The 16,874-nt window shown below is 47.3% G+C and overlaps 2 protein-coding genes across 2 annotated transcripts in view; one reads left to right on the top strand and one right to left on the bottom strand.

Annotated features, from left to right (window-relative positions):
* Positions 1 to 8,857, top strand: part of CUNH1orf162 (chromosome unknown C1orf162 homolog) — a 20,545-nt gene extending 11,688 nt beyond the window's left edge. The window contains exon 8 of the transcript XR_005719461.1: positions 8,606 to 8,857. The gene's annotated coding sequence lies outside the window, so the exon portion shown is untranslated. The remainder of the gene's footprint in view (positions 1 to 8,605) is intronic.
* LOC120856685 (transmembrane domain-containing protein TMIGD3-like) overlaps positions 1 to 16,874 on the bottom strand; it is an 18,679-nt gene extending 1,805 nt beyond the window's left edge. Inside the window, 7 exon segments of the mRNA XM_040232049.1 lie at positions 155 to 213; positions 625 to 725; positions 1,454 to 1,517; positions 3,831 to 4,178; positions 6,696 to 6,788; positions 6,791 to 6,801; positions 16,099 to 16,874. Of these exon segments, the coding sequence (XP_040087983.1) occupies positions 155 to 213; positions 625 to 725; positions 1,454 to 1,517; positions 3,831 to 4,178; positions 6,696 to 6,788; positions 6,791 to 6,801; positions 16,099 to 16,448 (1,026 nt within the window). The 5' untranslated portion in view covers positions 16,449 to 16,874.

Here is a 16,874-nt window from a genome sequence, read left to right as displayed (position 1 = left end):
ATTCTGGCTTCTCTGAAGCAGCCCCACAGGAAAGATGGGCATATCTACACACCCTCTTCTGAACACAATTCCTATGTTTAGGAACAGGGAGCCCTACAGGTCAGGGAGCAGTGGGTATGGAACCCAAGATAGAAGAGTCGAGGAGGGAACTTACCAGTGGTGTGGGGCTCGCAGAAGCTTGGCTGGTTTTCTGGTTTCTCGTTAGGCCTTTACCTGCAATCGCCCAAGGGAAGAAGGAGGCACAAAGCCTAAGGGCCACTCCTCCCGTGGCTCAAGGCCAGGCCTGAGGCCCTTGGGCTTGTCCTTTTCCACTGCCAACCACTCCCAGCCCTTCTTCTCAAGGAGACCTCTCTACACCTGCTTGCCCAGGTGCCCCAGAAGCTCCCCAGTGTCTCAGTCCCCCTCCTTCCCTGATCTGCACATGCCTCCACAGTGCTCTCGGCCACCTCTCAGGGTGCCTTTGTGATTATGAAACAGAATTGCCCTCAGCCCGTGGGCAGGCTGCATGGGAATCTGGGGGCCCAGGCAATAGGAGGAGGGTCACATTCACCCATTTGAGAACTGTTCCTTGACCCCGTTCATTTTCCTCAATTTCCACCACCCCTGCCCCAAACTTCTACCTACCCCTTCTGTTTCTTTGGTTTCTCCTCCTTCGGGACAAACAACTGAATATGAAGGTGAGCCCTAAGCCCACGATCAGCATGCAAATGATGAGAATGAACATCCTGGAAGGAATCACAGACAGTATCCATATATCTTGGAAGAAACCACGTTTAGGTTCTCTGCTCAGGATTCCCTTTTCTGGGACCCATCCCCTCTCCCAGCCCCTGCTCCCACCAAGTTCCAGCAGCCCCTGGCAACCAGATTCTTTTAGAGCACCCACCTCCTCCAGATCACACATGATCATACATGATTGGACCTGGGGTGGCTGTCTGACGCCAAGCCAGGCCCAGTCCCCTCCTCGGAGACTAACATGGGAGTGTGAGGATGCGGTCTTAGGCTGGGGGAACAGGGGAAAAAAGAAACTCAGCAGCTACAAGTGGACTATCTTCTCCCAGGGCAGGAAAAAAAAAAAATGGAATATAAGAGGGCAGTAGGGAGAGAGAAGAAGCAAACACGCAAAAGAGAAGCAGATTGAAGACAGAGATAAATCCTGATGATGCTCCCCATTTCTGAGCGCGGCCACATCTTTGCCCCTGCATTTCCTCAGACACTGCTTTCTCCTTATGATGAAATCTCCGTTTTCATCAAAGTAGCCAGAGGGCATTTTTGCTGCTTGCAATCAAGAGTCCTAAACTGTATTCTTTCAAAAGAAAGCAAACAGTCACACTGAAGATGGATAGTTCAAAAGAGGAGAAACAAAACGAAGCTGGAAAGTAGAGGGTGCAAACCCACAGCCGTGTTGCATTGTTACTGCCCACCCAAAGTCCACTTGTCCCCTAACGTTGCTCACCTGGAGTCATCTGCCTCGTGGACAACCTTGGATCTGCAGCTTCTGTTCTTGTTGCCCGATAGGTCTGTGTCAGAAAGGATTTGTTGAGAGTCAAATAAGGCCCAACCTCAGGCCCTTCCTTTGCCTTCTGCATCTCTGCACCTCTGCCTACCCTTCTCTCAGTCTCCAGAAAGTGAGTGCCCTGGGGGAATACTGGGTTATGTTCACCTGCACGGGGCAGAGTGAGTGAAAGTCCCTCAGTCGTGTCCGACTCTTTGCAACCCCATGGACTATACAGTCCATGGAATTCTCCAGGCCAGAATACTGGAGTGGGTAGCTGTTCCCTTCTCCAGATCTTCCCAACCCAGGGATCGAACCCAAGTCTCCCACATTGCAGGTGGATTCTTTTACAGCTGAGCCACCAGGGAAGCCCAAGAATACTGGAGTGTGTAGCCTATCCCTCCTCCAGAGGATCTTTCTGACCCAGTAATTGAACCGGAGTCTCTTGCATTGCGGGCAGATTCTTTACCAACTGAGCTATCAGGAAAGCCCGCAAAAGGCAGAAGGCAGATGGAACAAGCAAGGGCTGAAATCCAGCCCATACATTGTTTGCCAAACCATATACCCTGCCATTGAGTTCCATGCACTGGGAGGAAGGGCACCTTTTCCAGATTTGCATGTTGACTAAATATGGCCCTTGGTTAGAGAGGCTGACAGCTATGAGAGGGGACTGTCAGAGGCACCAGAGTGCCAGTCCTGTGCTTAAGGAACTGATCAGTAGGCAACATAATTGCCACGTTGTGTTTCTGACACCTATCAAAACCCAGCAAGAAAAGGGCCACCACAGTCACCCGCCTTGCCCCCTCTGAGAAGATCAGGGGATGGGGTGTGTCTGTGTTTCATTTAAACTGAGGAGCTCATTTAGGTGGGACTTTTCTCATCCTGAGCCTAAAACTCAGGACAGACTACAACACTTAAGAAAAGGAGAACCACACAAAGTAGAAACACAGTGGATGCAAAGGCTGTCACGCTTTCAGTAAGATGCGTGCCAAAGAAATTACCAGCTGGTCAAATGTGAGCAAGGCTCTCCAGTATCAGGAGGAGGCTTCCCCGAGCCTGCCTTATGCCCTTTGCTATGTTTTCCTACTGGCATTGTCCTCTGATGAAGCTGGAAAAAGATTTCCCTTCTAATTTTTATTTATTTATTTTTGGCTGGGCTGGGTCTTCGTTGCTGTGAGGACTTTTCTCCAATTGCGGCGAGTGGGAGCTACTCTTATTTGAGGTGCGTGGGCCTCTCATTGCGGTGGCTTCTCTTGTTGCAGAGCACTGGCTTCAGGGCTCATGGGCTTAAGTAGCTGCGGTTCCAGGTCCACGGTTTGTGGGATCTTCCTAGACCAGGGATCGAACCCGTGTCTCCTGCACTGGCAGGCAGATTCTTATCCACTGAGCCACCAGGGAGCCCAAGACATCCCTTCTAGAAATGGAAATAAGGAGAAGCCACAGGAGCGGGGGGGGGGAAAGAAGGACAAAAAAGGTAGAGCAATGTGCCTGAGAGAGGTTTTCTGGTGTAAAGGGAGGTTTTCAACCTTGGACAGAAGGACTTTGGGGAGCAAATGGAGCCCCTATCCCTTCTGCCTGGCCCAAAGGAGCAACATACTGGCTTAGACAGACTTGCCCCTCCAGGCTGCTCCACCCACGCCCTTCCAGCTGCCTTCAGGAGCAAAGTGTACCCCTTAAAAGAAAACAAACAGTGACCTCTCGGACCATATTTATCTCTGTATATCATAAAATTATTTAAGTGCACAATTTTTGAGGGTGCTTGCCCAGGTTCCTGTGTGCTTGCTAAGTCGCTTCAGTCATGTCCAACTCTTTGCGACGCTATGGACTGTAGCCCACCAGGCTCCTCTGTCCATGGGATCCTCCAGGCAAGAATACTGGAGCGGGCTGCCATGCCCTTCTCCAGGGGCTCTTCCCGACCCAGGGATAGAGCCTGCGGCTGTTATGTCTCCTGCGTTGGCAGGCGGGTTCTGTGCCGCTAGTGCCACCTGGGAAGCCCCGCCAGGTGCCTAGTCCACTTTTTACAGCCTCAGCCACCTCTCAAGAAGTGAATATTCAAGATTCTCATTCACAAGGCAAAGTTCTCACACCAGTGAGCCACCCAAATCAGATGGCTGTGAGGGGAGAGAGGTCCTTAAGAGCACCCTGGGGCCCAGGCACCCTCCTCTTCCCACAGATTCCCAGTTAATCGTCAGCACCATCAGCAGCCACCCAACTCTGGAGGGAGAGAGGGGCCAGGTTAACCCAGAGAACCGAGTTGGTGCTCAGTGAGTATCTACCTCACCAGCTCCCACCCCCCACCGCGGGTCACCCCCAGCTAGACCCACAACAGGTTCCTTACCTTGCCGGGACCAGAAATGGTTGGTGATGGCTCTTCTGTCGTCGGTCACAACCAGCTCTGTGAAGTCCATCTCATCTCTGGCAAAGTCACGCTGGATGCCACACCAGTACCAGCCGGCATCCTCCTTGGTCAGGCAGGACACAGTGACAATGAGTTGGTCTCCTGTGTCCCTCAGGGCCACGCGGTCGGTGCTGTTGGGTGTGAAGGCAATGATGTTGCAGTAGTCCCGGAAATAGCCTTGGCACCAGTACTTGGGGTGGTCCTTATAGTGGGTGTCGTAGTTGCAGATGGCGGAAGCTGTGTCCAGCACAAAGCTTTCCTTGACCTTCTCGTCCATGACCATGGCATCTGTGAAAACACACGCAGACAAACACCATCGTTCTTTTAAACACATCTCAGCCCCTGTACCCTGGAGGAAAATTAATGAAAGCATTGGAGGCAGCTTTTTGCCTGTTTGGGGGTTGGCAACTAACTGTTAAGAGGTTGAACAGTGTTCCCCTGAAATTTATATGTTGAAGTGGTAACCACCCAGTGCTTTTTAAAAAAATCTTATTTATTTATTTTTGGCTGTTCTGGGTCTTCATTGTTGCATGTGGACTTTCTCTAGTTGCGGTGAGCAGGGGCTAGTCTCTGTTGCGGTACTCGGGCTTCTCACTGTGGCGGCTTCTCTTGTCGTGGAGCACGGGCTCTAGGGCATGCAGGCTTCAGTAGTTCCAGCTCCCAGGCTCTAGAGCGCAGGCTCAGTAGAAGCTGCATTGCTTCACAGCATTTGGGACCTTCCCAGATGGGGGACGGAACCCGTGTCTCCTGCATTCACGGGTGGATTCTTAACCCCTGAGCCACCGTGGAAGCCCACTCAGTACGTTAGAATGTGACTGTATGTGGATTTAGAACCTTTAAAGAGGTAATGAAGTTAAAGTAGGGTCATTAGAATAAGCCCCAATCCAATCTGGCTGGTGTCCTAATAGAAAAGGAGATCAGGACACAGACAACAGAGGGATGACTGTGAGGACAGTGAGAAGGTGGTCCCCTGCAAGCCAAGGAGAGAGACCTCAGGAGAAACCAAACCTGCTGACAGCTTGATCTTGGACTTTAGCCTCCATCACCGTAAGGAAACAAACGTCTATTGTTGCAGCCACACAGTCCGGGTTCGTTACAGGAGGCCTAACTTGGAGAAGGAAACGGCAACCCACTCCAATGTTCTTGCCTGGAGAATCCTAGGGACGGGGGAGCCTGGTGGGCTGCCGTCTCTGGGGTTGCACAGAGTCGGACACGACTGAAGCTACTTAGCAGCAGCAGCAGCAGCAAACTAACACAGCAAACCTGGAGAAGAAATTTTTCCCTGCCTTAAGAGCAGGTAGAATACGTATGCCCCTCTGAAAGGCTTCAGGAGGCCACTCATGTTGTTTGAGGGGAGGGTTGAAGAGCCTGAGGCTTACTGTTAGAAAGTTCTCTGCCCCTAGCTCCCGCTCCCTGCCCCACTTCACCTTGGCACCCTTGAAAGGAAAGTAAGGAGCTTTGAGACAGAAACAAACTCACAGACATAGGAAACACTACACTTACCAAAAAGGAAAGGACGGGGGGAGAAAAAAATTAGGAGTTTCGAACTAACAGATACACACTAATATACATAAACAGCTAAACAACAAAGTCCTATTGCATAGTACAAGGAATTATATTCAGTATCTTGTAATAACCTATAATGAAAAAGAATCTGAAAAAAATATATATGTGTGTGTGTGTTCACTTAGTTGCTCAGTTGTGTCCAGCTCTTTGTGACCCCATGGACTGTAGCCCACCAGGCTTCTCTGTCCATGGAATTCTCCAGGAAAGAATACTGGAGTGGGTTGCCATGCCCTCTTTCAGGCGATCTTCCCAACCCAGGGATCGAACCTGCAGCTCCTGAATTGCATGCAGATTCTTTACTGCTGAGCCACCAGGGAAGCCCCAAATCAACTATACTTCAATAAAATTTTTTTTTAAATTTAGAAAAATAAAAGGTAAGGCAGTTTTGAGGCTTCTGCTGGCTGTCCAGGACTGAAGACAGAGGCGTCTGGTTCTGCTCTATCCTCAGGGGCTAAGAACTTCATGTTTCCTCTGTGCCAGACCAACGTGGGCACCTCTGTCATCTCAAGATGTTGCATAAAAAGGAAGTCATACAGGCCTCATCCAGCTTGACGGTGGCTGGGGAAGTGTTCGACCAAGGAGATGAGATGGCTAAGAGAGCCCAGCCCTCCCTTAGCCTTCCAGATGTGCATTGGGGCCCCCCCGTGCCGCCTCCAGAATAGCCTGCAGTGGGTGTGACCAGCCCACAGAGCAGACTCGTGTCTTGATGTCACTTGATAGGCTATGATATTTTGTTCTCATTTGGACCCCATGAGAAAGATCACGTGATAGTTAGTCTACCAGCCTGGATGCTGACCCAGAGAGAGATGCAGTAACTTCAGAGATCACAAGGCTGGAGGAGGGCAGAGCTGGGGGCAGCCTGGTCCTCTGACCTTCTCATCTTTGGGGTCAGGTATGTGCAGGAAGAGGGAAGTCCCATCCTCATATATCAGCACAAATGTTTTTAAAAGAAGAAGGGGGAAAGGGAAGGGGAACTTACACTGAGAACACAGGGCCCTCATTTTAGCTGAGGGTTTCAAATTCCCCACAGCCCTTTTATAAGACTGAAGAACAAGGACTAATTTGGACAAGATGTATTATTTCACCACCTTTTATTTTCCCATCCAGCTCCTTCAGTGGCTTGCACTTATTAATAAGCAGGAACTCCAGGTAGGAAAGGAAAAGCACCAAGTTTAGTGTTAGGATGCACAGCCTCTGGGAAGCTTGGAGGCCTGGAGAGGATCCTTCCCCATCTCTTACCTGAAAAGACAATCAAAGAGAGCAGAATGAAGAGCCTCATGACTGGAAAGAAGTGAATCTTCAACTGGGATGACCAGATGGACCCAGGGGCCTAGGAATCCTGGATCTGCTGAAAGGAAACAGATATCTTTCAGTCGAAGATGCTTTTATCCTGTTTGGAGAGATCAGGGAAAAGAAGGACCAACCAGTTAATCCAAGAAGTGCCGCCATGTACAGGTATCCCTGTTGTGCACTGCACAAGGGCGCTTCAGCAGGGGGAACCCACTTGCAGACATAAACTTACTTACAGAGTAAAATGATAAAATTCTGGGCTTCCTGGTAGAGCCCAAAACCCAGAAGAGCTCTCCCTCCTGGATACGTCTCCTCTGGCACACCAGGCACACTCAGGGCACATGAATCGAAACCATCACTGGCACACCTGCGTCTATGCAACTGTGCCCTGTCCTGCACAGTGGTCCAGGTACCATCCATGGTCAGGCCTCTTGTCTTGTTCACCAACCTTGGAGGCCCAATTCCTATTTAGCTGAGAGGAAGACCAATAAGGAGATTCATAACTATCCTGCCTTCCAGGAGAAAACTGCAGCCTCATCCAGGAAATGTGGCCAGAGGGTAGAGCCTGAAGCAGACATGCTGGCAACTGGAGCAGGTGAGCAGGTGAAAATGTGGGTTCTGGGGCATCAAGAGCCAGGCTGCAGCCTACAGACATCTTGAAAGCCTTCTTGGGACACATCAAGGCTGTCCGTGCGATAGATGCTTCCCCTGATTCCACATGGGACCCATATGGTCTGGCTGCTGATCTTTAAAGTCTGAATTATGGAACCACACTCAGGTGAGTTTAAGCTGAATGCTTATGATTCACACCCAGAGCTAGCACTTCTCCTTAAGGGTTGGATGTGGTGATTGTCCAGGTTTTCAATAATGTCCGCTCCTGAGCAAGGAGAGCCTTTCTCTATTCACATCAAGTCAGCATTGGGCCAGCAGCAGGCCTGCATCATGGGAGGGGTTTTGCTTCTATTGCCTCATTTATTCCTCGAGAAACCTTTGTGAGGTCAACAAGTAAACTGCCAGGGGGACAAAATGAAGCAGCACTCTATAGATTCAAAGGGGCTTGAGAGACATACTCCCTGGAGGAGGGCACAGCAGCCCACTCCAGTATTCTTGCCTGGAGAATCCCATGGACAGAGGAGCCTGGTGGGCTACAGTCCATAGGGTTGCAAAGAGTCAGACATGACTGAAGCAACTGAGTATGCATGCAAGAGAAACATACTAACAAACTGTAATATATGGAACTTAGTAATAGGAGAAAATTCTGGATTTTGGATCCTGACAGAAGCAAACAATTGAGAAAATTTGGACAGTGACTAGACAGATGATGATATTAAGAAATTATTGTTGTGGACACAGTGGGGGAAGGAGAGAGTGGCACAACTGGAGAAAGTAGCATCGACATGTAGTAGTAGCATTTACACTACCATGTGTAAAACAGATCGCTGTATAACACAGGGAGCCCAGCCTGCACTCTGTGATGACCCAGAGAGGCGGAGTGGGGAGAGGGGAAGGTGATATATGTATAATTGTGGCTGATTTTCATTGCTGCATGGCAGAAACCAACACAACATTGTAAAGCAATTTTCCTCCAATTAAGAAAGAATTTTTTTTAAGTGAGAATAAAAGAAAAGGAAACACTGTTACACTTTTTTCAGATGTGATAATGACATTGTCATAGCCAGCCTCTAAGATGGCTCCTGATATACATGCCGCTGTGTGACTCCCTCCAGACTTGAATCAGGGCTGGCCCAGGTGATCAATAAAATACAGCAGAAGTGATGGCATATGGCTTCCAAGGCCAGATCATAGAGGATGTGCAGCTTCCACCGCAGACGTTGTACTGCTTGCTTTCTTTCTTTCAGAAGTCAGCTGCCACATGGTGGGGACTCTCAAGTGGAACTGTGGAAAAGCCATGAGGAGAGGAACCAGCTTGCTAGACATGGACAACCCACCTTGAAAGTAAATCCTCCAGCACCATCAAACCTCCAGATGAATGCAGACCCAGCAACTTTGTGAAAGACCTCAAGCATGACCCGCCCAACCAAGATGCTCCTGAATTCCTGACCCATCAAAACCACAAGAGATAATAAAGAATTATCATGTTAAGCCTCTAAGTTTGGGGGTGTTTCATTAAATCACAATCAATAATTAATATTGATATTGTGGGGTTTTTTTAAGTATGCCCTTATCTCTGAGAAAACCCACATGTAAAACATTCAGAATTGCTCAGAGCTTGTACCATGAAACCAAAGAAAGTGCTAACCAAAGAAGATTGTGCACAGATATCAGGAAAATACCTAAGACATGAAAAAGTAACATTCTAAAGTAATGACAGGCTCAGAGTGCAGAGAATAAACAGATGCATCTATTAGCATTCTGACTATTATTTGGTATAATTAGTTCTATTGCTCCCTCTTAGGGGGAGAATTAATTTTCACTCTATTTGATATGTAAATAAGAAAGTAAACGGGTAATAAGAATAAGCTACATTTTTAAAATACCTTTTAAAAATACAAACCAAAATGCTTACAGATGAAATAATTTCATGTCCAAAATTCCAAAATAATCAGGTCAAGTGGGGAGGGGCCATTAATAAAACAAGGTTGGCTGTGAGCCGATCATTATTAAAGCAAGATAATAGTTATACGAGCCTTTGCTATTCTAGTCTCTCCACTGTTGTATGTTTGAAATTTTTCATAATACAAAGTAAAAAGCAAGAAAACAAACAAAACATTGAAACAGATATTACTGGTCTCACTTTAAAAATAAGAAAAATTGAGGCTTAGTTTAAATAAGGCTAAGTTTAAATTCATACAGCTACTATAGCCACCATGCTGCTAAGTCACTTCAGTCGTGTTCGACTCTGTGCGACCCCATAGACGGCAGCCCACCAGGCTCCGCCATCCCTGGGACTGAGTGGGTTGCCATTTCCTTCTCCAATGCAGGAAAGTGAAAAGTGAAAGTGAAGTCACTCGGTCGTGTCCGACTCTTAGCGACCCCATGGACTGCAGCCCACCAGGCTCCTCCGTCCATGGGATTTTCCAGGCAAGAGTGCTGGAGTGGGCTGCCACTGCCTCCTCCATGGCCACCATGAGCACCATGAGGTAATGCTAAATCTGAAAGAAAAAACTGCTGTCCATCACTTGACTATGATTCCTCAGTAGTAACAGGACTGCAAAACTGTAGAGCACTTCAGAGATTACAAAGAGACTTTACATATGCCATGCCCACCGAGTGGCCGAGGCAAGACGCAACCCGACTTTTCTCATTCCCATCATACCCATTATAGTAAGTAAGGGCAGAGTTTCTGTGGAAAATGTGCATTTAGTTCTAAGAAACAGAAGGTACAAGTGGACCATGGCCAAACCATATATAAAAATAGAAGTCTGGCCCACAACCAGCCCAGGAAACCAGCCCCTTATCTAGAGTAACTGGCCCAGGAAGCCAGCCTGATATAAACCAGACGGATCGGAAGTCAGACCATTATTTCTAGTAACAATCCAGAAAGCCAAACAATAATCCCTGTAACAATTGGACCCGCATGGCCAGGGCTAGATGAATAACTGACAGCATCCCTAAGTTTTGTCCTGCTTCCAACTAAAGACCAACCCTAACTCACCACGCAGGATGCCCCACTTTTAGTCAGCCCACTGCGGTCTCCCCAGACCAATGGTCTCCACTCAGGGCACACCTGAAGCCTTCTTTCTTCCCCTAGAAATCATCCCACTCTTCTCCTGCCTTTGAGACTCTGTCAGAGAGCAATGGGCAATGATTTCCTGGTGGCTCAGAGGTTAAGGGATCTGCCTGCAATACAGGGAACCTGGGTTCGATCCCTGCGTTGGGAAGATCCCCTGGAAAAGGGAACAGCTACCCACCCTAGTATTCTTGCTCAGGGGGTCACAAAGAGTCAGACATGGCCTAGTGACTAAATCTTAGTGGCTGACTCCTTCTCTAGAAAACTCAGAATAAACAGCCTTCATTTGTTCTCATTTGGTTGGCCTTCACTAATTTCTACTGTTAATAAAAAGAAAAAAATCGGGTAAATAAGCCAGCTACTCAACAGCTACATTTGGTCCAGTGAATCTGTGTGGAGGAGAAGGAGGAGGCAAACCTTGATCTTGTCTGAGTGGTCTCTTTACCTTTTTCCTTTAAAATGAAAGCCTAACAGCCACCTTTGAGAATGTTTAGCTGAAGGGAGGAGCCAGGAGACAGACATGGGGAAACTCCTGTGATGCTAATCTTTAAACCTGAAACCAGGGTGGTTCTCACTACCTCTAGGCCAACTCCTCACCAGTGAGTGAGTCTTGCTTCATCTTTTTTGAGTTCACACCCAAAGATACTTTACTGAAAGGCCTCTTCTGGGCAGGGAGAGCCCCTGAGCTCAAGAGATTCTCACTGACTCCCAAGATATGACTTCCTACAAGCCTTCAGTGGGTTTACTAAGCAATGAATATCAGAAAGGAAAAGAGAGAGAAGGAGGGGAGGAGAAAAAAGGGAAATTAAAGTTTTTCTGAAACTCAGGAGCTGCAGCTTTTCTGATGACACCAAATGACTCAGGACAGACTGCTGCCTTCTTTTGAGAGAAACAGTTCCTTAATCAAGTCTTCCAAAAAAAGGCATAGGTCAAATGTTGCTACAGCAACTGGGTTAGAGGCTGAGATCTAACCAGCATGTGCCTCAAGTCTCAAATTGGGCAAAGGTGAGTTGTTGGCAGACCAGTGTGCCAGGAATACCCATCGCCCCCGAGTAATCCCCAAGTCTCATCCTGGAGGAGCATTTTCACTAAAGCATAACAATTAATTCAGGGGGAAAAGGCTGAAATCAAACAAAGGGATACCATTAAGAAAAAATTGGAGGTGGCAGAGACTTGCTTTTTTGAAACAAAAAAGATCCCCCAAAACGTTTGATGGGGAGCTTGTCGGGAACAAAGTCCCCTTCTATATCCAGGGACCCTCAGGAATGGGGGTGGGCATTCCAGTCTTCTTCCTCTAACACAGGAGTGTGATGGTACCAGGAAGTAGGTGACTGGGGTGGCCATCTGGGTTGGGCATTAGTAGAGAAGACCGTGCGAACTTTAAACATCCCAGATAGTGCTGATTCTGCCTGGGCTGACAAAAGGAGACGCACGAACACTTCCCAGAAGTGAAATGTTAACAAGATAAATGTGGTTATCAAGCTCTGGCCTAAGATTAGGGTCAGGATAATCTCTCAGGACTAGTTGAGAATTAATAAAAAGCACATTTTCGGTACACTTATCCTCTCTGATGTGGTTTAACTGAAATCCCCAGCTTGCTGTTCTCATCACGTTAATATACATACTGTATTGACTTGGGACTGAGAGTCCACAGCTGCAAATTTGGACTGCCTAATCAGAGAACCACCGCCAAATTCCAGGGCCACACACAATGCCCAAATGACATGACTAGCATTCGATTCCTGTCTGGTGTCCCAACAAGAAACAGCAACTAAGGCAAAAAAAAAAAAAAAATCCAGCAGTCCTCAAGTATATAAACCATGGCTTGTACTCATGATTCTGATAATTGTATATAAGGTGAACTAAGAGTTTGGGCTTTGTAGAAATTGCAAGTCTTGCTGCACGTCTAAGGATAGGTAGCAAGAATGTTGGGTTCTCCCATAAAGCAGGGCTGCCTTGAAATCCTGGTGCTCATACCGATTAATTATGTGATTGTGGACAAGTTACTTAAACTCTCTGTACCTCAGTTTTTTCTTCTGCAAAATAGAGATGGTAGTTGGGATGGTACCTCAAAGACTATCAGGACCAAAAGAGAGAACACGTGTAAAATAATACATAGCAAGTGAAAGTGTTCGACTTAGTCGTGTCCGACTTTTTGTGACCCCTTAGACTGTAGCCCACCAGGTTCCTCTGTCCGTGGGATTTTCCAGGCAAGAATACTGTAGTGGGTTGCCATTTCCTTCTCCAGGGGATCTTCCTGACCCAGGAATCGAACCCGAGTCTCCCACTTTGCAAGCAGACTCTTTACTGTCTGAGCCACTAGGGAAGTATATAGAACATGCTCAACAAATATTAATAGCTGTCTGGTGTCTCTTTTTGCCCCTCACCCATTATTCCTATTAAAATAAAATACCAGACGAAATAATTTAAGACTCATGTCTAAGAGAGAATTGTTTCTTCTCTAACCCTTGACAAATGGTTCAGAAAGCTGACAAATACTCTGATCACCCCAGGAAAAAGGAGCAGAGTGTGCTGGGGCCAGGGGTGAGGGCCCCAGAATTTACACAGTATTTATAGGAGAAGGTGTCACATGGCATCACATAGCAAGCAGGCTGAGTGCCAGGAGCAGCCAGCTGGGTCTTCTAGCCCCAAGTGACCCTGACCCTCAGCAAAGAGTTATAAAAAAGTTAGTTATCATCTTTTATTCACTCAATACGTTTACAGCTGAATCCAGAAAGTTAAGTCCCCCTTAAAGGCAAGTCAGTCCTTGCATTCCATCATCTTCCAGGCAACTGCTGAGAGCAGGGTTCTCTGCTTAGTTCCACAGTGAAGCCGAACTGAGTCACCATCACGTCAAGCCCGATCAGTCCCTTTTTGTCAGTAAGTCAATGAAGCATCCTTCAGATTCCACAACTTCTGTTCGAGGAGAAGACATGTAGCAGTAACAATGGAGCATTGTCCTCAAGTCAGATACCCAGAAAAGAAGGACATGAAAAAAAAATGAATTAGAGAAAGAGGACATTGGGAAGGACATAGAGGCAGCCAGCCAAATGCTTTCCACATCAGTAGAAGGAATCAAAGGCATGAGAGCCCCATCCCAGGTGGAAAGGCCCTCAAGCGTCAATGCCAAATCTGAAGGTCAATGAGATGGACAGCCGTCTTTCATGGATAGCTACTCAGAAGTCTGCTCAATGCTTGGGTCCATGGACTTAGAGGGCTGGCAGATCACACAGGCTTTGAGGATCAAGAGATAGGTTTCCTTGAACTTCTTTATTTTATAAGCATAGACGATAGGGTTCATCATGGAGTTAGCGTGGGAGAGCAGGATGCCCAGGTACAGCACAATTTGTGGCACTTCCCCATCAAAGTAGAGGATACAGTTGATGATGGACAAAGGCAGCCAGCACAAAGCAAACAAGAAAAGAACCAGTAACAGAGACTTGGCTGTCTTGAACTCCCGTCCGTAGAATGCACCTGTCTCTCTGGAGCCAGAACAGTTCTGACTGAGTCGGTTCCGGATGATGTAGAAGATATCAAAGTAGATGGCACACATGACAACCAGGGGCATGAGAATCCACATGAAGAAACTGAAGTAGACCATGTAATCCATCCTCATGACCGAACGGAATCGGCAGGGTAGGAAGGTGAGATTTCGGTCTGCTGAGCTCAGTTTCATGTTCCAGCCAAACATGGGGGCCAATCCCACCAAGAATGACACCAGCCAGCAAAGGCCCAGAGCCAACCATATTCTTCTTTGCGTGGTGACTCTTCTGTATCTGTTTGCATGGAAGAGAGTCAGTGAGTTCACAGCAGAAATTGCTAATGGGTGGAGGAGGATGGAGCTGGGCTGTTGGGATTCTATGGTGATTTCAACTAAACTCTACTGGATATGAAGACAAGATGAGCAGAGAAAAATCCAGCAAAGTTCTCTGGGCACTTTTCTAAAGAAGTACAATCTACAATACATCAGGAGTATGCTGCCAAGGGTTTCCCTACTGGCTCAGTGGTAAAGAATTCACCTGCCATGTAGGAAAGGCAGGTTCAATCCCTGGGTTAGGAAGATCCCCTGGAGAAGGACATGGCAACCCACTCCAGTATTCTTGCCTGGGGAATCCCATGGACAGAGGAGCCTGGCGGGCTACAGCCCATAGGGTTGCAAAAGAGTTAGACACAACTTAATGACTAAAGCACAGCAACAACATGTTCCCAGCAGTTGGGGCTTGCATGCCCCTCTCACAGCGCCATTTCCAGCCCAAGAATTCTTCAATTCCTGGGAGGTAAGAGTTATTGAAGTCTCCTAGGATCATCTACCTGAGAAGAAATAATCTGCTCAAAGCATGTTTGCCTGCTGCGTTCTGCACTATTTTTTTTGCCTGTCATGCTGACATCCATCATTTAGACTCTGCCTCTCCCACATTTCCCCTCTATCTGTGTCTGTCCCTGCTTCTCTATGCTTTTCAAACACTTGGTGTTTGAGTTAGAGTCTATGGAGCTGCAAAGTTGTGTTGAAGTTCTTCCAGGACCTTAAAAGACTCACCCAATCAGAAGTCACCATTTCTCCTTAAACTATTCATCCTGATAACATTCTACACAGACTACAAGAAGAAAGTGGATTTTATTAAGTACTGGCTATGTACTCAGTAGACTTTCTCTCAATGAAACCTCATGACAAACTGGGGCTATTTTTATGACAATCTCCATTTCATTGTCAATAATGGTGAAAATCAGAGTAGTGACAGCTACAATTTACTGAGCACAGACTCTTTGTTGACATTTTTCTAAGAGCTTTACGTGTGCTAACTCACTTTACCTTACCAGGAAGGTGCAAGTATGATCCCCATTCTATGGGCGAAAAAAATAAAACAGACAAACAACTTGTAGAAGCTAAAAGTGGTGGAGCTAAAATTGAATGGCGGACAGTCTGAGTTCAGAGCATTGCAACACTATGCTGAAGAACTAAGACACAGAAAGTTAAATAACTTGCCCAAGATCAGACCTCAAGATCTGAGATTTGAACTAATGCTTGTTTGTATCCGAAGTCATCTGTAGCTCCTTCACCATGCTCTTTCCCCAAGAGAAGAGAGGAGCAACAAGAGACCAGTGTGATTCAGGACACCCGCGGAATTATTCATTTGGCAGTTTGTTCTCTTCACATGGTCACACGAAAAGTTGTTACTACTTTCTGCAATGGAGAACTTTTTTGGTCCCCTTCGCATTATGGAAGAGGAAGCAAAATTACAATAACTTTAAAATAGCCTACATTTGTAAAGGACAGAACTACCAGTTTATCTCTTTTTTTTTTCTCTCAGCTTATCTTATCATCTAGCATGTTTCTATCATTTCTAATAATCAAGAGCATTTTTCACTAATTAAAGATGGATCAAGGGGCTATCATCTTTAGCCCCTGCCCCAGGGGATATGGAGCAGGTACTCCTGTATCAGTGGGGTAGGGGGGATTGGAGGATTCCTTCATTCCTTGTTCCCAAGTCTCTGCTTATCATTGCTAAACCCTTCACATATCAAATAGTGAAAAGAACCACTTTCAAGCTCAGAGGCCAATTGGATTTGTTTCCACTTAAAAAGTCTTGGATCTGGACTTGTAGCTGCATTTCCCAGGCACTTCTATCACCACCTGACACCACTCCCCTTTAGGCAAGTTACCTGACTGTGAGCTTGACCCGCAGGTATCGGTCCACAGCAATGGCTAGCAAGGACATGATGGATGCGTGGGTGAAGATCAGCATCAAGCAGGTCATGAAAAGGCAGCTATAAAAGTGGATTGTGACACCCAGGCTGATGACAATGGCCAGAGGCATAACCAGCACCCCGACAGCAATGTCAGCCAGGGCTAGGGAGACAATGAAATAGAAGGTGGTGGTCTGCAGGCTGGGGTTCAGCTTGACCACCCAGATGACCAGTACATTGCCCACTATGGCACAGAGCCCGATGAGAATCTCCACAGTGATGTAGGTAACGCTGGCCAAGGACACGGCAGTGCTGTTGACAGGCATCTCGTTTTCCAGGAGGAGCTTCCCAGGTGAGTAGTGTGCCAGCAAGATCCGTGTGGGCCAGTCCACCTAGCTCTTGCCACACATCCTGCCAGAGGTCCAGGTGTAGCAGCCACCATCCAGAACTCACAACTCACCCATTCCTTCTCTTCTCTGGCGGCACCCTGTCTCCTTAGAGAGATTCCATCCCAGGGCCATCATTTCCAGCCCTGACACAGGCCACACATCTCCAAGCTTGCAGAAGTCTGGGGAGGACAGTTCTCTGTGACGGAATGTGAAAGTGCAGCTGCTGTTAGTTCCCCTGCCCCTGGAGGGCTACCCAAGCTCCATCAAGATAAGCAACGCTCTTTAGTGATGTTTCGGGAAGTGAGATGGGCCAAGAGGAAGCACAGAGCTACGAACACTCAGCAAGAAGACGGAAAGAAGGGG

The sequence above is a fragment of the Oryx dammah genome, unplaced genomic scaffold (genome assembly GCF_014754425.2).
Source record: "Oryx dammah isolate SB20612 unplaced genomic scaffold, SCBI_Odam_1.1 HiC_scaffold_28, whole genome shotgun sequence".
Taxonomy (NCBI): Eukaryota; Metazoa; Chordata; class Mammalia; order Artiodactyla; family Bovidae; genus Oryx; species Oryx dammah.
Note: the sequence above shows the minus strand (reverse complement) of the source record. Positions and strands in the feature narration are given on the sequence as shown.